The sequence below is a fragment of the Giraffa tippelskirchi genome, chromosome 5 (genome assembly GCF_054371585.1).
Source record: "Giraffa tippelskirchi isolate mGirTip1 chromosome 5, T2T-mGirTip1v1.2.pri, whole genome shotgun sequence".
Classification (NCBI taxonomy): domain Eukaryota; kingdom Metazoa; phylum Chordata; class Mammalia; order Artiodactyla; family Giraffidae; genus Giraffa; species Giraffa tippelskirchi.
In genome coordinates, this window is record NC_137279.1 from 94,819,176 (window position 1) to 94,839,071 (window position 19,896).

At 52.9% G+C, this 19,896-nt stretch overlaps 1 protein-coding gene across 1 annotated transcript; it reads right to left on the reverse strand.

The window, feature by feature from the left end:
- Nucleotides 1–488: 488 nt before the first annotated feature.
- Nucleotides 489–19,077, reverse strand: ATP8B2 (ATPase phospholipid transporting 8B2). The gene is made up of 28 exons (XM_081494672.1): nt 18,657–19,077; nt 17,286–17,344; nt 16,803–16,916; nt 16,572–16,670; nt 16,231–16,292; nt 16,057–16,129; nt 15,700–15,770; nt 15,384–15,463; nt 14,315–14,473; nt 14,011–14,099; nt 12,364–12,560; nt 9,330–9,538; nt 8,464–8,507; nt 8,034–8,199; nt 7,679–7,867; nt 7,402–7,517; nt 7,143–7,307; nt 6,942–7,053; nt 6,699–6,804; nt 6,444–6,588; nt 6,093–6,276; nt 5,718–5,941; nt 5,362–5,445; nt 4,773–5,018; nt 4,487–4,625; nt 2,800–2,930; nt 1,227–2,569; nt 489–634 (listed from the first exon to the last, which is right to left on the reverse strand). The coding sequence occupies exons 1-27, from the start codon at nt 18,742–18,744 to the stop codon at nt 2,291–2,293; spliced, it is 3,630 nt and encodes a 1,209-aa protein (XP_081350798.1). The 5' UTR covers nt 18,745–19,077; the 3' UTR covers nt 489–634; nt 1,227–2,290.
- Between the last annotated feature and the right edge of the window lie 819 nt (nt 19,078–19,896).

Consider the following 19,896-nt stretch of genomic DNA (forward strand, 5'->3'; position numbering starts at 1 on the left):
TCTGCTAACCTTCAATTCCTGCAGTCTTCATCTCTAATATTTAGGCTCATTAATATTTACTTCCGTGAAAAGCCAGAAAGATGGGAGGCTATGAAGCCTGTGCCAATGGGAAAGGCATGGGGTGGGAGTAAAAAAAAATATTGACTCAGTACTTTTCCTTATGCGTACCCGCCTTTCTGGTGTGTGTTAGGAATGAGAGTTTGGCTTCTGTTTGGAAAAGCAAACAGTCAAGGTCCTAAGTACCCAGCCATCAGCTGAACACAAAGTCCCTGTGACCTGCCTCGGTCCCGCCCGTTGCCCCAACTTCCAGCTGAAACTCTGATCCCTAGAGGTGTGCAAATGGAGGAGGGGCTCTACCCTGCCAGTCAGATTCCGTTTTCTTCACTTCGGTCCAAATCTGCCCAGCCAATTCCGTAAGAAAACAGTTTTCTGTCTTCACTTTTACCACCAATCTTGGTAAAGCATCAGAAAAGAGACAAATCACACACTTTTCAGAAATCACAATTTTATAAAAAGGCATTTTTCTCTTATATCCATAAAATGATATAATTTTTGCAAGTATAGAAATGTGTCATAAATTATACAGAATGTTCCTTAATTACAGCTCAATGCAACTTGGTACTTTCCTCCCTCCCTAAAAAATGAGAGAGAACCAAAAAAATAATATATATAACTGTATATATATATATATTTATATTTATATAATATAGACAAACCAAATATGAAAAAAAATCATTTCCTCTTTGGTATAAAAATCAGACTCTCACCTTGAGAGACACACAAACAGACAAGATGTTGAATTTGTAAACCGTGTGGCCAAAAGGAATTTCCCTGTCAAGCTTTCCCCACCCCCATCCCCTGCCCACCCCACCCACCTCACCATAACACCTCCAATTCCCATGGGACTACCACATACCTCACTCCCAGCTCCACACCATTCCTGAGTAACCCCCTCCACTACCAAAGACAAGGAAAAAGTTCTGCCCAAGGTTGATTTGGTAGCAACTAACTTGAGAGACACCTAACTTGGGGAAGAGCTTCCTAGGTGTGGATTATGGAGAGCAAGGACTGATGAGCTGAGGCTCTGCTGTCCAGACCAAGCCAGGCATTGAGCAGCCATCTCCTCTGCCTGTCCCCCACCACCTCCTGCCGGATGCCGGGCCTGGAGTGGGTGGGACCCCTATTGCCAGAAGGAGCAGCAGAGGTTGGCATCCCTTCAGCCTCACCTTACGGTGCTCAGCTTCCCGTTCCAGGCCACCTCAGGTGCCGGAAACCACCAACGAGGGGGGAGAAGGAAAGTCAGAATGGACTCTGCCCATGAACTTGGGTCTAAATTTGAAATTAAAGAAAATGTTTTCAGGACTACTTATCACACCCAGCTTTAGGTCACTGAGAAGAACGGGGCCATTCTCCCAGGCTCCAGCCCAGTACCAGCAGGACTTATGGAATCCAGGAGTTAGCTGTGTGGGGAGGGTGGGAGTTGGGGAGGGGGCAGTACTTCACTCTCAAGGTGAGGAAGCAGACGGGACCAAACACCCCCTGTATATTCTCCCAACACCCTCTGGCTGATGGGCAGTCCCCTCCCGGGTCAGCCTCTCGGTTCCTCAAGGGCACCAGCTGCTGGAGGGCTCCTCCCGAACCACTCCCCTTCCAGCCAGGCTGGGCACCCGGGCGTGCCGGCCTCCTCTTCCCCCAGAGAGTTAAGACACCAACACAACATAAAAGTCACATAAAGGCCTCCTCCACTTGCCAAATAAAAAAAAGACAAAACCAAACTGGACACAAACACAAATCAAGGAGAGACACACACACTGTGAGGGGCCCAGGGCCCCAGCAGGTCTCTGGCTTCCCGGCATGATACATTCTTGTGTAATTCAGGAACAGGGGCTCTGGGGCCCCTCTGGGGAGTGGGAATAAAAAAATACAGAGATTATAGTCTCCCTGTATGCTCCCAGGCAGGGCAGGGACAGACACAATCTCTCACAGTTTTTCTACTGCTTTTGGGTCCACATCTGAGCCCCCACTGGGGGCTGGTGGCCAATGCCCCAGCCCCACTCTGCCCTTGGGGCCCACCCCTCCACCCTCCCAGCTGCTCGGAGGGCCCTGGGCTGGGGATGCCCCAGCCGCTCCTAGCAGGACCAGCAGGACAGAGTCTACCAGGAGAGATGGGGTGAGGACCTAGGCAAGGAATGAGGACCCGCAACTCTGAGACAGACACTGTCCTCTCAGCGGCCGGCCAGCCCCGTGTGAGCTGATCTATCACCGGCACGGAGCGTCTGCCTTCTGGCCTTCACCCCTTGAGGGGCTTGTCGGCCCCTCCGCTGGGGCTGCTGGCGCTGTCACTCTTCTTCCTGCGGAGGCTCTCAATCCAGCTGGAGCTGGAGCGGGTGGTGAAGCTGGAGAGTGCCAGGGAGCTGAGCCGCATGTTCTTGCCAGACATGATGAGTTCCCCAAAGCCCTCCTGGTGGGAGAAGGCGTAGCCAGAGCGCCGGGACCCGGTGCGGCCCACCCGCCTCATGCAGCGGTGTTGGGCCTTCTGCTTCTTCCTCACCAGCTGGGTGTAGCGGACCTGGTAGGAGCGGGGCAGCATGAGGGCAGGAGCCTTTGTCAGCGAGCGAGCATCAGACACTACCTCAGAGAAGGGACCCAGAGCACCGGGGACTGGGCAGGCCCGGGAACCTCCCAGATGGCACAGGGACCACCACCCACACACTTAACAGAAACTGCAGCAGTGTTTAAGCCTGAGGGCTTTTGGACGCACCATCTCCGATCCCCAAAGCAGACAGCCCGGTCTCTCACCGTGTCTGAGAGATCCGGCTTCAGGTTCAGCCTGAGAAACCGAAAGGCAACCACAGGCATGATGCAGACGACCGTGGTGAGCACGATGGTCAGCCACACAGTCGGCTGGGCCAGGGTGTTCTGGGCATTACCTGGGAAAAGAGGAGCCAGGGGCTTCGGGAGTCACAGAGCAGGCATAAGGGCAGTCCCTTAGAGCTCCCCATTTCTTTTTTTTGGCAGCCCCACTTTCCCAGTCTCAAAACTAAGTCATCTCTGGCCTCTCTTTCTGCTCCCCAAATGTTTATCTCCAAATTGGATTCCAGCTCCACTCTCCCCAAACGACTTCAGATCTGCTTTTCTTTTTGTGGGGTTTTTCTGGCTGTGCTGCACAGCATACAGGATCTTAGTCCCCCAACCAGAGATGGAATCCATACCCCCTGCAGTGGAAGTTCGGAGTCTTAACCACTGGACCATCAGGGATGTCCCCAGACCTGTTTTTTTTATCTGCCTTAACCTGATATCTCTGTTCATCTGTTTCACATAGCTGAAAGTGAACTACTGTTTCCTCTGTTCCCAATTTGCTCCACATCTTCCCTGGCTCAGAAGACGTTACCATCCACTAAGCTGCTCCAAGTAAAAGCTCTGAAGTCAACCTGGTTCCTACCCCCACCATCTCAGGCCCCCATCCAATCTGTCAGCTCCATTTCCAAAATACCTATGGGATTCCACCACTTTTACTCTACTCCAAGCCACCATCATTCTCACCTGCTACGTTACTGATACAGCCTCCTAGCTAGTCTCCCCATGTTTCCACCTTTGTCCTCTTTTTTTAATTTTTTTGGCTGTGCCGAATCTTAGTTGGGGCATGTGGCATCTAGTTTCTTGATCAGGGATAGAACCCGAGCCCCCCATATTGGGAGCTCAGAGTCTTAGCCACTGGACCACCAGGGAAGTCTCTGTGCTCTACTTTTTATCATCCACAAAACAGTAAGAGTAAGCCTTTAAAAACATAAATCAGTTTATGACACTTCCCTGTTCAAAACCTTCTAAAATCCAAAGTTCTGGGTTTCCCTGGTGGCTCAGTGGTAAAGAATCTGCCTGCCAATGCAGGAGATATGGGTTTGATCCCTGATCCAGGAAGATCCCACATGCCTCGGAGCAACTAAGCCCATGTGCCCCAACTACTGAGCCTATGCTCAAGAGACTGGGAGCCTGTGCTCTGCAACAAGAGAAGCCACCACAATGAGAAGCCAGTGCACTGCAACTAGAGAGTAGCCTCCACTCTCTACAGCTAGAGAAAGCCCATGAGCAGCAACGAAGACCCAGCACAACCAAAAATAAATAAAAATTACAAGTAAAAAAAACCCCTAAGTTCTTAGCCTTGACCTGTAAAAAATCTGGATTGATTTTCATCCTTAACCCTCTGCCTCAGCCCTACCTTCCAACCTCATTTCCTCCACTCCTCCAGCCCCTCTGCCACTCATGACCTCTCTGCAATCCCTCAAATAAGATTTCTGTATCACTGTTCCTCTTCTTGTACCAGTGCTTCTCAGAGAAGCCAGGGGCTGGGTCAGATACACTTAGATCCCCATGGCACCATCCAGAACACGTGACACATAAGGAGTGTTGAATAAATGCCTACCTTCCCTGTTAGTCCCAGAATGACTGTGATCCTTCACTGACTCAAGGGAAAGCCAGAGGGACTCACCCACAAACCGGAATTGGTTTGGAAACATGTCGAAGAGCCCATTGCTGTGCATGGCAAAGAGGATGGCAAAGTAAACCGCCAGGCTGCCCCAGATGAAGAAGTGGTTGATGGCTGTCCAGTAGCCAGTATCTAGTCCAATCTGCAAAAAGCAGTCGTCACAGGCAGAAGGAACATCCCCCCAAACCCTGTCCCCCTCCCAGGAACAGAACTGTAGTGCCCAGGGCACCCCAGGGAGAGGAGGCTCACTCTTTCTGGGAGTGGGGGCAGTTCCTGGACCACCTCCTACCTGCACACTGACCACGATGACCAGCGAAGTGGCCACGGTGACTGCAAAGGACTGGTAGTCAGCTAGCTGGGTGCCATCATCCCGGGTGGCTTCAGCAAACACCCCATAGGGGATGAAGAACATGAGCACGGACGTGTAGATGCCCTGGGCGATGCAAATGAAGAACTCCCGCTTGTTGAAGAGGAGATTCAGCTGGCCTGGCTCATATAGCTTAGGGTACTCCATGCTCCGCTGCTCTGGGACGTCCTGTGTGCAGACGGCCAGCGGCACAGGAGGCTCAGAAGCTGCCCAACTCAAGGGGGACAAGGGCAGACTTTGTCCCTGCCTCCTTTTTCTAAATTCTTTGGCAGCTAGACTCAACCTCAAGCCAACTTCCCCAAGCCAATCTTTGTCCAGCAACCCAGGGGAGTTTAGGTCAGGCGTGGCTGAGAGGGAGGCCCAGTCAGCCACACACTGCCCAGCTCACGGAACAGCCTTCCCAGGGACCACAGGCAGTGGGCACAAGTGCCACATGCCCACCATTATCACGTGACTCCCTCGCAGCAATGCCCCTCTTCCCAACCCACTTGGTCACCCAACTCCCCCATACCTGATCGAAGACCCCCATAGCCAGGACTGGGAGGGAGGTGTACACGATATTATAAAGGGTGATGAAATACTGGTCATAGACCGTCTGGAAAGAGAACAGGAAGCAAGAAAGGGGTGAACACGCAGTCTCTCTTCACTACAAATCAGGCGGAGGAAGACAGCCAACGTGGCACAGGTGGAGGCCTAGGAATTTTCTGGAACTTGCTCTCCACTCCTTCAACAAGTCTTTTTTTTTTTAACGCATGCATGAGACAACAACTAGATCCTAAGGGAACCAAGCAATGAACAGGACAGACACAATCTCTGTCCTTAAGGAGCTTAAGGACAGGCATGCCATGAGACTGGGGAACTCGTTACCTGGGCTGAGAAGCCGCAGAAGAAGCCAAACCAGAAGTGGACCATGGTGAAAGCAAAATTCTTGTAGAAGAAATAGCAGAGGAACTTGCACATGCGCAGGTAAGACCAGCGTCCATGCACCAGCAGAAGGCGCTGCAGGAACTTGAACTGGGAGAAGGAGTAGTCGGAGGCCAGCACCGCCTGGATCCCTTCCTGCCCACTGATGCCCACGCCAATGTGAGCTGCTGCAGAGACGAGAGACGACAAGAAGATGAAGACGGCCACACACTTCAGATTCCCACAAGGTGCTGATCCGCCCCTTCCGTCATCACTCCTCCCTGGGTCTCTCTCCCTGCCTGAGAGCCCAGCCGCCACATCTGCACAGTCCACACTCACTTTTGATCATGCTGACGTCGTTGGCTCCATCCCCGATGGCCAGGGTCACAGCCTTCTTGTACTTCTTAACCAGTTCCACCACCTGTGCCTTCTGCAAGGGAGTCACCCGGCAGCAGATGACAGCTTTGCAGGCACAGGCTGTCTCCAGAAACTCCAGCTCCATGTCTGCCTCTAACGCATGGGCCTGGAACACAGATAGCACTGAGCAAACTCCATCTGCTCCAGGAGAGGCCTGGGGGTCAATTCCTTTAAGACCACAGCCCCTGTGAAGTCCAGGGAATGGGAACAAGGTAAGATATAATAGCCGCTCGCTGAAAAGATCCTGCCCAAGTGAAGGGTGGCGACACTCACCAGGCTGTGCCCATTGATAACCAGGGCATACTCCCCAGCCACAGCTTCCAGGACAGAGGTGAGCCTGGCAGAAGAAAGCTTCTCCTGGTAGGTGAAGCCATTGCTCACAGCCCGGGACGAATCCATCATCTTCTCCCGGGCTTTCCTGTGAAGGGAAAATGAGACCATGGTCGGCCAGGACAGCAGGATTCAAGCCCAATCAGCAAACCTGTGCGTGACCCCCAGGTATGGTGCAGAGCATCTAGGTCTGTTTACCTGAGCTCCTCTCGCACTTCCAGGACTGTGTGGCCAGTGACGATGAACACCTCTGTCATGTCATCCGTCAGCATCTTGCAGGAATAGCCAATGTTCACGGCTGTCTCTACCGAAAGAAAGTGCAGGCGCTCTGGACGGGCCCCTGACAAAGCCAGTGCACTTGCCAGTCCGGTGTTCTAGGCTTGCCAGAACCCCATGGGGCTGTATCCAGATGCAGTCTCCTCTGCCCTACAGGCCTCTCACCTTGCTTGTCTCCAGTCAGCACCCAGATCTTGATGTTGGCCAGCGTTAGGAGGGCAATGGTCTCCGGAACCCCTTGCTGAAGCTTGTCCTCAATGGCTGTGGCACCCAGCAGCTGAAAATAACCACAAGGGTTCCTGGCACAAGAGTCCAGGCCCAGGCCCTCCTCACCCACCCTTGGCCCAGTCTGCAGACCATACATACCATCATGTCGCTCTCAACCTCCTCGTAGACGCTGGCCAGCCGGTCCTCCCGGCTGTCCTGGGCCAGGCTGGCTTGGAGCCGTCTCCCGGCCCACTCCTCATAGTATTCTTCATCCAGATCCTTGTAGGCCAGGACCAGGGTTCTCAGCCCTTCACCTGCATACTCCTGAAGGAGGAAGAAGTCAAGAGAGTCGGCCCCCAGTCTCCCACCACCACACCGAGAGCAGCAGAACCACAGGGCCCCCCTTCCTCATGCCTACATTCAGATGGTCAGTGGTGGTGTTGAGCAGCTCTTGGGTAGAATGATGGAGTCTGTCAAGCAAGATGGTGTCAGCCCCTTTGCAGTATAGTCTTATCTTCCCCTCCGGATTCCGCACTGTCAGTGGGGCAGGGGGAAAATGTCCCAGGAAAAGAATGGGATATTCAGATAGGTAAAGCCTCTGAATTGCAACACACCAAGGTCACCCAGTACACCTCACCCATCCCAGGCCTGCATGCTGCCCCCGAATGCCCCCGGCAGCCCGATCCCAGCCTTACCTATGACTGACATCCGTTTGCGGATGTTGTTGAAGTCCAGGATGGCCAGCAGCTGGTAGGTGATGGCAGTGCCCATCTCGTGGACAGTGATGGTTTTGGGGGTACGAGAGCGGAATACGAAACCAAAGTTTCTGGCTGCGGTGACCAAGGCTCCCTCATCCGGCGACTGGGCTTTGTAGTAGAGCTCCCCTGGGCGCAGAGAAGGAACACACGTGGTTTCAGTGGCCCCACTCTCAGCCACCAGCTGCCTGTTTCTGCCCAGGAAACCCCAGGTGGCCAGGCCACAGGCAGAGCACAGCGCAAGCCTGAGAGTCCAAGTCGGGTAGGGGAAGTGCAGGCCAGCACCTTGGCTCACCTTCGCTCTTCTCTTCTGACATGACGGTGTGACACAGGGAGAGAAGGCGGAAGAACTCGTGGGTGTGGGGGTCCCCCATCTTGACAGCCTCCAAGAGAGTGGGGTCCCAAAATAAGAACTTCTTGTCAGCCAGAGGATTAAAGGAGAAGTCGACGGGTTCAGGCCTCTGGAGCAGGTAAGAGGATGATCAGGAAAGGGTGGGTCCCCAGGCTGCTTCCTGGGGAGGGGCGGGGTGGTCCCCACCAGGATCCTGTCCACTGCTAACCTCAAGATTCCCACCTGTGCCACCAAGTCTTCCTTAACACACCCATCTCCTCCAAGAAGCTTCCATACCCTAGCCAGAAAACACATCACCTCTGACTATGCCAACCCTGGCCAGGCACCCTGTGTTTAACTAGCACCGAGAACCAGTATGGAGGCTGGACCTTACCTCTCCCAATTCAGCTTTGTGTCCCAGGACATCGAACACGTCACCTACACATGGCCAGGATAGAAGAAGGAGCAGTGTCAGAGCAGGGGGAGGAGCCGCCAGCACACAACCCCACAGGCACCTGGGACCCGTGACCCTTGTGGCTGAATGAACGTCACCCAGATTCAACACGGCTGACTAAAAAGACAGGAGGCACAGGCACCCTGGGTCCTCAGAACGCCAAGACTCAAAGCCATGACACTCTCGGCTCCCCATTCCCATCCCCCTTCCAGCTCTCCCCACAGGGCAGCTCCAATGCCACACCCAGGCCCCCGGGGCTCCAGGCCCCTTCGTTCTTAGGCCTGCACAATAGACAAAGCCTCACACGCTGGCCTCCAAGCCTGGGTTAGTATAGAAAGCAGTTAGGAGAGGGGCTCACCTGGCATAAAAGATCCCACGCACCCTGTCCCCAAGCCATCCCAGCAGCTCAGCCACTAGGCCACTGCAGTGGGGCCACACTGGGAAGGCCATGGTCACCTTCCAGAGACTCACAGGGGCCCTGGACAGCAACACGGGGAGAGGCTAGCACTCCACCAGGGCTGAAAAGGTCCCACCTGGCCCGGGGTGCCCAGCGGCCAGCATCCTGGGCTTCTGTTCAAACAGCCAAGGAGCGGCCCCTCTGCCTAGAGCTGAGAGGCGGTGCGGGCACCAGCAGAGGAGAGGAGGGAGCACCGTCAGGGTCTGCCTCCTGATCTAGGCGCAGAGCAGACCCTCTCAAGGCCCCACAGACCCCAGTAGGAAAGAAGTAAAGCCCAGATGTCGAGACCAGTGTGGGAGCCCCGGCAGCCCGGGCCTTCCAGCCCTCGTCCCGGGTGGCGTGGCCATACCGTAGCTGCGGCCGTTGATGGAGCACTTGTTGAAGACCATGATGTTCTGGGTGAGGGTGCCCGTCTTGTCGGAGAAGATGTACTCCACCTGGCCCAGCTCCTCGTTCAGGGTGGTGGTGCGGGCCTCGGCGGGTGTCCGCTTCTTCATGCAGAACATCTTCTTGTCCCAGTTGATGAAGTAGCTGTGGCCCAGGCGGATGACCTCCACACTGCACAGGGGACAGGAGGTGAGGCTGAGGGCAGGAAGGCGAGCAGGGCCCCACCCCCACAGGCCTTCGCTGCAGGCCCTCTACCTGGGTAGAGACGAGAACAGAGCGGAGAGGACATCTGGGCGGGGGAGGGTGGCAAGGAGAGCCTGAAGGTGGAGCCTGCCACGCCCGGCCGGCAAAGGGGGTCCCCGACCCCCGACCCTCTGATGCCCTCCAGACAAAAAGGTGCAAAGGGCCTGGGCAGGCGGGACAGACGGCACAGGCAGAGGAGGAGGGGCTGCGGACAAAGCACTCGACCAGTTCTTACCTCTGGGCTAATAATACAGAAACCATGCAGAGAAAACAAGAGAAAGTGCAAGAGGGAAGAAGGAGAAAAAAAAGAGAGAGAAATAATGAGGGTGCTGTGCAGGCCACAGCATCACAGACGCCCTGCAGGGAGAGGAAGCCGAGGCAGCCCCGGAGCCCCCGCCTCACTGCCCGAGCCCAAGCTGCCCGGCTCTGAGCTGCACAAGCCAACTTGGGGCGCTCAGGGAGCACGCGGGGCAGACTGAGATGCTGACTCCAGAAGGGAATGGGGCCTCAAGAGTCCCAGGAACAACCCTAATCTACACCAGCGCGGGGCTCTCCTAAGGTTGGTTCATGTCATCCTCTTTATGAGGCAATGCCTTCGGGATCTGGACTGTCAGCATTTCAGAAACGGCCCCATGTCTGGGTCCTGCCAGCCAAGCAATGGGGCCACATCTGGAACCCTGCTTCCCACCTGACTGGGGCTGCTGTCAGGATCCCCTTACCAGGCCAAAAACGAGCCAGCTAGAAATGCCTTCGTGGCCTGTGCCCCACTCAGCTGATCAAGCGTCCCCTCCCTGCCCTCCTCCCCAAATACACACACTGTAACCTGAGGAGACTTAGAAACTTTCTCAGGCAGCTACCATGGGCTTCGCATGAACTTGGATACAAAACACAGACAGCAAAGTCCAAAGATGGAAAAAAATTCAGATTGGAAACAAGAAAAGATTTAAATAGCAACAAAGAACCAGAGTCGCGGATAATGATGGACATGCTACCACCCGGTATTTGTACAGTAATTTAATATTTTTTTTAATAGTTTTTTGACGTCACTCAGCATGTGGGATCTTAGTTTCCCAAATGACCAGAGATCAAACCTGTGCCCCCTGGACTGGAAGCACTGGGTTTTAACCACTGGACCACCAGGGAAGTCCCAGTAAAAATGAAATTACATTTTAATTTTTAAAATGTATTTTCCAATCTATTATGTTATACCAAGATGTTCCTATGAAGAGGATGGAACTTGTTCCATTTTACGTGAGAAAACCAAGGCCCTAAGTGACTGTGGATTTGCCTGAGGTCACGTGGCTACTGAGCGGGCAGGACTAAACCCAAAGCCTTCTGAGTCTCCTCCTAATACTTCACAGAAACCCCACTGTCCACCCTCAGCACAGAGATTCCTTATCTCCTGCCCACTGTCAGCAGCACTAGGACTCGGGGGCGAGTGGGAGATCCAAGGAGACTACCTGGGGAATCTGTGTGAACAAGAAAAAACATAAGGAAAGAGTTCTGAGCATCCCTCTAAAATCCTCAACAATATCCACAGGTTGGGAATCCTGGTGCTTCAGTGGTTAGGACTCTGAGCTTTCACCGTTGAGGGCTGGGGTTTGATCCCCGGACGGGGAACTAAGATGCCACAAGCTGCACGGCCAAAAAAATTACAATAAAGTACACAATTTGATAAATTAAAAAAGTCACAGGTTCTCTTGTCTCAAGTGCAAGGCACTAAATACAAACAGATCTCCTCTCTTTTTGCCATTCTTTCTTCCTCCAGCATTCCCCCTTCCTCTCTTTACTCCCTGTTAACATTTTCTTTCCCAAAAATACCCTAGACGTCCTTTTACTCCTATTTATGCTATATGCCACTGCCAGCCAACATTTCCTAAAGCATTCTTTAGATTTTTTTTGAAGAATCTTCTAGTGGTTTACTGAGTGAATGTCCACTGGCAAAGATGCAAGATCCTTCACAACAGGGAACATGCTTATGTTCCCAGCTCTCTGTCTCACAGGCCCCCACTCAGGGTCCATGCCCCTGCCGAACTGTCCCAGGACCAACCATTCCGAGGTCCCTATCTTCATGCCTTTGTGTCCAGCCCTCTCCTCCAGGCTCACTTTCACCCCTCCCTGCCACCACTCAAAGTTCTGTTCAACAGCCACCTCTTCAGAGATGTTCTCCCTGATTAACTGCATGGGGAGTAATGCTCTTCCAATCTTCATGGCACTCTGTGCCTCTGGGGTATCTCAGTGGGATGCACTGGTGTCTTACACTGTCTGCACCTCTCCGCCTGCACCAGTCTGCTGCTTTTGAAGGCAGAGGCTATGCTATGCATCAACTGTGTCCCCTTGCTTCACACATAAGCATAACACTGAAGGTAGGATGACTGTTAACAGCACTAGTTCCCATTTTGTTTTATAATGTACTTAGATTTAGCTCCCTTTACTAGACTAAAGCTCCCGGAGGGAAGGAAATCCATTCCTAATACACCTTTGTGCCACCGCACCTAGCCTGCTTCTTTGCACAGTCCGCATGCGATAAGTATGTTCTATATAAATCAACATGATTTTTGTTCTACTACAATCCAAAGTGCCAAGAAACTGCAGTGAAGTCTGCTTTTCCCATGAAGATAAACAGATAACATAAAATGTTCACAGCACAGGAAGGAGAGGACCCCAAATTCCCCCTCGAGGATTTCACCTTCACAGAAGAGAGAAGTCTGCCAAGGGACCACCTGAGCTCCCAGGGCAGAGAGACAGCATACCTGACATAGAGCGATATGGGCACGACGGTGTTGAGGATGATGATGTAGGACCAGAAGGAGAGGAAGCCAGAGAAGAAGGCACTGTCCACCGCCTCATCCCAGGGCAGGTAGACCTGGAAGCGTGTCCCCACCTCATGTTCCCAGATGGCATTGCCAATGGCCAGGATCACCCCCATGCAGACCAGGAATCCAAAAATCTACAGAGGAATGAAAAGCAGAGGCTAAGCTGCAAAACCAAGGAAGCCCTTAGGAAGTCCTCAAAACCAAGTGAATCCTTGAAGGTTACCACCAGTACCCGGAGCCTTCAAAGGCTCAGGTATCTTTAAAATGGTCACACGCTCTAGTGGGAAGCACCCAGAACTGGTGGTAGGTTCTAGTCTGCCACCAACCAGCACGTGGCCTTCTCTCGCAATGCTTTTCTCAACTGTTTTCTGAGGAAGCTGAAAGGGTGGTGGTGTAGTTTCCACTCTGATATTCTAGAACCCTCAGGAGACCTCAAAGATGGTAAGGGTCGAGGTAAGCTACTTTCAACATACCAAAAAAGTCTACTGGAAATCACCCATTTACCAGAGCTAAGTCTCTACAAGCCAACAAAAATACCACGTTTCTGTAATGTTAATTATCTTATACAGATTGCCAAAAATTAAAAAAAAATTTTTTTTGCCATACCACGTGGCACGTGGGACCTTAGTTTCCTGCCCCCTGCAGTGGAACTGTGGAGTCCTGACCACTGGATCACCAGGAATTTCCCAACCAAAAAAAATTCTTAACCAGGGACACAAATTGTGTCTTCATAAATGTAGACTTCTTAATAGTCAAAAAACCTGCAAAGCTTGAAGAAAAATCATAAGAAAGCTTTCATGGTTAAAAGAAAAAAATTGAGACCACTGCGTGATTTCAGACATCTTCAAAGCTGCCTCCACTCCAGATGCTTTGAAGCAAAGCAGAAACCATCCTGATGCCCAAAGACCACCAGGGGGCGATAAGAGTCTCGGCTTGATAGCCTCTCAGACTCGGTTTCTGCAAACCCTTTAAGGCCGGGGAGGAAACTGTCTCACAGGAGGCTGGCCCCAGCTTTCGCAAGCTGGCATGTCAAGCTGGCATGTCGGGGGCAGGCAGCAGGCTGTGAGGGCTCAAGAAGGGGAGCGGAGCTCGACAAGGAGCTCAGGTTTCTAGCAAAACAAGAGAAGGATTCAGGAACTGCCAACAACTAAAACAGAAACTTTTCCCTTGGGATCCTTTGCTCTTGGAAGTCAGGGGAAAAGACCCTGTTCTCCATCATCCAAATGGAAATTTTTCTTTTAATTCCCACTCCATCCCCATGAAGGCCGCCTTGTCCCTGGCAAAAGCAAACAGAAAGTCACATGCTAAACTAAGTCACCATCATAACTGGAATCCAGAGAACAGAAGATTTGTTTTAACTTTAAGTTGTTGGTTCATACATGTTCCAAAGGTTTTTTAAATAACATCTGCCAAATCCAAAAGGAGCCTGAAATAAACACTGCCTTTGAGTGGTTGACCTGCCAGTGGCTTTAAAGCTAAAACCTGAAGACTGACTACTGACCAGGGAGGAGAGATGGGAGTAACGGAACCCGCCCAAGGACAACCAGAAGGGCAGAGGCAGGAACCGTTTGTGGGAAGCCTTACCCAGAGCACCAGTGTGTTCATTAGGCGATCAATACTTGTTCTCTTGAATTTTGTCCTGCCACTGTTCTGCATCAGCTTAGTGTCAGGACCTAGAAAGGCATGGGAAGGGCTGGGAAAGCCAAACAACAAATCTGCCTCTAGGCTTCTGCCCAGGTATCCAGTCTATAGGACATCAGAGTGGAAGAGAGACACTGGCTGGATGAGAGGCTTGGTTCCAGGACCCACTGAAGTCTCTTCCCACGTTCCTGAAGGCCAGCAAAGGCACCACTCTCGCCCTTCTCTCTTTGGGCCCGAGAAGGCTCACCTGCAAAGATGACCAGCCCGAAGCACCACTCGGTGTTTCGCAGCACACAGCCCCGTAGCAGCATGTTCTGGTTGCTCAGGGGGAACTTATTCTCCTTCCAGTAGAGGGTTCCGCTGAATTTGTCCAGCTTGTTGTTGGGAGGTTCGCAGATCACTTCACCTGAAGGGAAGACAGGAGTGCACCTGCTCGAGGTGTGGTCTGTAGCCTGACCACGAGACAACAGCATAGAAAAAACCAGCTGCGGTGAGAGGAGGTTAGGATGTGGGCCTATTCGCACACCGCTGGTGGGGGTATGAACTGATGCAACTTCCTGGAGAAGGAAGGAGGCAGCATGAATTCCTATTAAAAGCACACATACCCTCGGACCCAGTAATCCCACTTGGGGGACTCGTTCTACAGAAATGATAGCATAGCTTACAAGAATTTTATTGAAGCATTATTTGAATAGCAAAAGACTGGAAACAACCACACAGTCAGGGGAGAGCTGAATAAATTATAAAGCATCAATTATATGAAACATTATATAGTTATGAAAAATGGTGTAAATTTCTTTACACAGAGATGTGATAAGATACTTATGATGAATTTAAGAGGTACAGAAATGCTGGTTGAAGAGATTTCAGTACAGTACGATCCCACTGATTTATGCTCACATGTCTGTATAAACAGAGAGAAAAGTGTGGATGAATACACACTAAACTGCCACTTAACCTGACGACCCTGAGGAGGCTAGAGTTGGAGGGCAGGAGAGCTTTCTCTTTTATATGCTACATAGTTTGTCTTGTTAGAAGAAGCATGTATAAGAAATAAGAATAAGCTGAATTTCTCTCAACATGTACAGCAAAGAGGCAGCTAGCAGCCATGAGCTCTTGAAATGACCATCAATTCAAAAGTTAAGTGATAGCCCCCCAGCATTCCTGACCCCCTCAGCCCACCCCCCAACCTCCCAAAAAAGTCCAGGGAGCTTCATAGTCACAGCAAAAAGAAGCCAAAAAGAGAAGGGACAATTTAGATCCCCAAACCCAAGACATTTCCTCTGCCTGAAAGCTGCTTCTCCAACACTACTTACCATCAAACTTGGCAAGCTTACTGATGTCTCCCAATTCCGAGGTGACTGGAATCGCCTGCCGCACTTTCATGTTGGTCTCTCTGGAAGGAGAGTGTCCCTGAGTCCTGATTCCCTTCCTTTCCTTTAGATTCTACCTGGGGACCGTGGAGCATCACCACCCCCAGGCATTACTGGGTAGGTAATACTTCTATACACCCAAAGCCTTTCTTACCCAGCGATGTTCCAAAAGGTACACACTCCAGACCTGGGGACCACTTTCAAAAACAAGCCTGCTAGCCCACAGGAGGAAGAAGGAGACACTGAGCATGCAACTCACCCGTCAAGTTCTGCTGTCTCTATGTAACACAGCCCATGGGGCTCGCTGCTGGAAAGAAGGAGGAGATCCGCCTAGAAAGAAAACCTAATGAGAAGGCCGAAGACCCAAACCTCCACCCCGATGGACTCTCTGATGATCCCTCCTTCCGCTAAGCACTCTTGGTCTGCTTAGTCCCAAGCACATGAACGGCTAGAAAGGAGGCATATTACTATGGCAGAGAAGCTTCCCACTCAAGAAAGTTTCCTCCCATGAGTGTTTAAGAGGCAATCATCAACAGGAAAGACTCATTCCTTTCTGCCAAAAAAAAAAAAAGGGGGGGAGAGGCCTGTAGGCCTAGAGGGGCACTTGGTCCCTTACCGCCACGAACTGGTTGTTTTCTAGCTTGATAATATCACCAACACAGACATTCATCCACTGCTCCTGTTGGAGGCTGAGGCAATGAGAAGATAGAGAAAAGGCCATCAGTAGTTAGAGAAGTTCCCAGGGGACCCCTTTCCTTTCCAAGGCCCTCAGTCTTCAACAAGCACTCACATTCCATTGATCAGCACCTGAGACTGACGGTTATTCACTTGGTTATCACTCTTGTGGCGGAACTGAAGAGAGGAAAGCAAGGTAAGCCACTTTCTCCCGCTCCAAGGGACTTAGATGATCAGTGGGATGCAGAACATGCTGGGTACCATGGTATACACCTATTCACAGGTCTACTCCCTCCCTGACTCCCCAACCCTACTCTCAGCCAAGATATCATAGACCTAGTGGACCAAGTAAAGGATGGTAAGGTCACCTAGGAATTTTGCTGAGTGGAGGAGGGTGAGTTGTAGGGCCAGGGGGCTGGGGGGTGGGGGAACGGTATAAGAAGGAAAACAACTCACATAGTCATCAGTGGCATCTTTAACAGCTGTGATGGTGAGGACAAGAACCAAAGGCACAATGGTGGTGAACCAGGACAGGGAAGAGATCTGTGGGATCAACTGAAAAAAAAGGACAGAGAGTGCATGCCTCTGAGGTCCTGTCCTCAGTTCCCCCAAACCTTTCTCTTCCTTGACTTTAGTTGGCTTTGTGAGTTAGTTGCAAAGGGTTTAATTTTACCAGAGGTCACATACCTGCAGAATGAGAAGGAACAGGAAGTAGGTATTGGCAACTTCCTGGAACTGCTCAAAGAGGTTGACAGGCAGGAAGGTGAGAATATTGTACTTGGAGGTCTTGATGCAGTTACTCTGTGGCAGGGGGAAGAGAAGATCATGAGGCGCCTTCCAATGCCAACCCAGAACCAAACTGAGGCTGCCCCCTGCACCTACACTTTCCAAACCTCTGTCCCCAAAAGCCAGGAGGTATAAGAGGCGGAAAGAGGAGGAGAGAAGAGAGTCTCATGGGGTCAACGGTCTCATGGGATCCTGCTTCACTGACAGGTCAGGGCATGAAAAATTCAGCAGAGCAGCAGATGAAAAGTGGCAAGGAGGCTGCCTTCCCCTCCTCCAAGCACCCTCCCAGCAGTCAGCCCTCCACCCCTCCCCGGGACGGACAGGATGCACCTGTCCCACCTTCCCGACTCAGGAAGAGGGCACAGGTGGTCTGGGGCCGCTCACCGCATACTGGAATTTCTCATTGTATTCTCGGTCATTGGCCCGTGCCCTCCTTTCTTCTTCTGCAAGAGAATGATGCTGTGGTCAGGAGCAGACTGAGGCCTCGCCCAACACCTTGTCAGGCCCACCCCACTCTGTGGGTTTTCCACTGAGGGCCCCTGGCTCCTTCCACGGCACACAGTTTTAAGGAGTTTAGTGGCATACCTGAGGTGTCACTGAATTCTTCCCTCTAGTCCACCTCTCACCACCAGCCTGACCACTGGGTTCTGGTGTGACACTCACAGGACAGAATGCCCTTCTCCTTCCCTCACCAACAACTGTCAAGATCTCCCACTGGGGGCACTCGGTTTCTTGCCCCCATCCCTTTAATTAATGCTGTAGGAATTAACGGTCCTGGGAATCTCCAGGGGAACAGCAGCTAAAGACACTAAGCTTCCTTGCCCCGGGACCCCCCACAGCTCCAGCCCTGGTACTGCCCTCCTCCTAACCCAGTGGGTGGGGTGGATGGCAAGACGGAGGGTCACGGTGCCCTGGAACTGCTTTGCGGCAGCATCCCAGCCCCACGTGCAGTCCCCCCTACAGACGCCTCTGCTTGTCACATGTCACCAGCAGCGGCTTCTGACTGGCCCACGATGACATCATCTTATTTCAAAGCTCGTCTTCAAGTAGGAGAGGGGGTGGTCAGGGATATGGGTCATGCAGACTGAGACAGAGATGAAAGAGGGAAGAACGGGACGTAGTTGAAGCAGTTGCTCTCTCACCGTAACCTTTCTTGTGCTGTCTGCATGAATTTCCCCTAAAACAACACATCTGTCACTAACCAAGTGACTAATGAACTACACCTATTCTGAACACCCACAGATCTTGGACTGCAGGCACCAAGTTCAGGTCCCAGAACATAGAAGTGTCCTAGGAAGGGTCCTAGAAGGGTTCTCCAGCCCATCTCCCGTGGTCAAGACCACAGGCTGAAAAACGGGGTACCCTGGTTAGGCAGTAAACATCATGACAAACCTGTCCTGGAGTATAAAGCAGCATTCCAGATGCCTTCCCTGACTCTCCCCAGCACCCTGCAGAGCACACTGCAGTAGCAAAACCTCAGACCACAGCATCCTCTGCCTACCCAGAGTGCTCCCTCCCTGCCTGGTCACTTTACTCCCAAAACTTCCCCAAAGGGGACCCGTCAGGCTGAGTCGCCTGCGCAGTCAACAACGAGCATGCAAAAGGAGAGGTAGAGACCAGACCCTTCGGAGCCAGGATCTCTGGGTCTGCAGAGGATATGGGAACGCTGGGGGGAGGCCTGAGACAAGCGAATGGGAGGGTGGGAGAGGGGAAACTAAGGGCTCAGGAGAGTTGCCAGTAGCTGCCTCCCGTTACCTGTCCCCCAGGAGGGCTTCTTTCGGCTCCAGGAGGGGGGCGCCCCGGCCCGGGCCCACTTCTCGGGCATCTCCTTGGGGACCGTCATGATCCCAGTTTGAGCGGGGGGAAGGGCGGGCTGTCTGTCGGTCTGTCCTCGGCCTCAGCGGCTCCGATGGGGCGGCCCCCCGGGGAGGCACAGGCGCTGCGGCCGCTCAGAGGGGAGCCCTGGCCGTCGGGCGCGCGCCCCACCTGCAGCCCCGGCCATCCTCGCAGTCGCCTGCACCCGGCGACGCCGCGCGCTCAGATGCGCCGCCGCCCCCGATGCCCCCCGCGGACGCAGGCGCGCTCTGAGTGGCCCGGGACTCTGCGCGCACGCCCCAGACTCCGCCCCCACCCGCTCCCCCACTGCAGGGGCAGCCGCCTGCCAGCGCGCCGCGTAGGCGAAAGCCAGCACCGAGCCCCGCCTCCCTCAGCCCGGCCAATGCGGGTGAGGGGACTGCCAGCGTTGTCCAGGGCAACCGCTTTCATCCCACCGCCTCCCACCCCCACCCCCGCCCGCAGGAAAACAAGAAGGACCGGGATGGTTGGAAAAATGAGGGGAGGAGATGAAGTGTGAGGACAGAGGGGTGACGGTGGGAACACAGCACCCCGGACTCCCCAAAACAGAGAATAGGCGCTCCAGGTGCCCCAAGATAAAAGTCTATGTGTTTGGGGGTGAAGGGCAAGTCCTCAGCACGCTCCTGGGGGAAAAACCAGCTTAGAGAATCAAGGGGAAGAATATGGTTTCCTAAGGCTTCCCCCAGGATGGATAGGGGCTGCAATCTACCCTCCTTCAGACACATTACCTGTCGTCCGTCCTCCTCCCTGTGCTCCCTGAGCCATAAAAACACCCACTCCAGATGGTCCCAGGGATTCCCCCTGACCCCCACCTCCTGACTGTCTTACCTGGGGGGCGCTTTTTTGCACACAGTGCCATCTCACCCAGCAAGGTCCCAGCAATCCCATGGGAGACCCTGCAGAAGATGACATATGTGTGAGGTCAGGAAGCTGAGGGTAACCCTTCATTCCCCTTTTCAGACTCCTCCCCAGTTCCGATCTTGCCCCTCCCCAGCCTTCCCCACTAACTCTACACCAACTCCCTGCTCTCACTGCCTCAATAGGTCCCTGAAAAACCGGGGACTTCACCACCACCTCCCCCAATATCTCTGCCATGGATAACATGGGGGGACTGACACTTTATAAAAACCAAGACCTGCAG

What these genes read in the sequence shown, in the direction of transcription:
- ATP8B2 (XM_081494672.1), bottom strand. Translation starts at nt 18,744, where the DNA reads ATGACGGTCCCCAAGGAGATGCCCGAGAAGTGGGCCCGGGCCGGGGCG. An exon ending in CATCAACGGCCGCAGCTACG is followed by an intron (nt 8,508 to 9,329) that starts GTATGGCCACGC and finishes GGCCATGTGTAG; the next exon opens with GTGACGTGTTCGATGTCCTG. An exon ending in GTCAGAAGAGAAGAGCGAAG is followed by an intron (nt 7,868 to 8,033) that starts GTGAGCCAAGGT and finishes CTCTGCGCCCAG; the next exon opens with GGGAGCTCTACTACAAAGCC.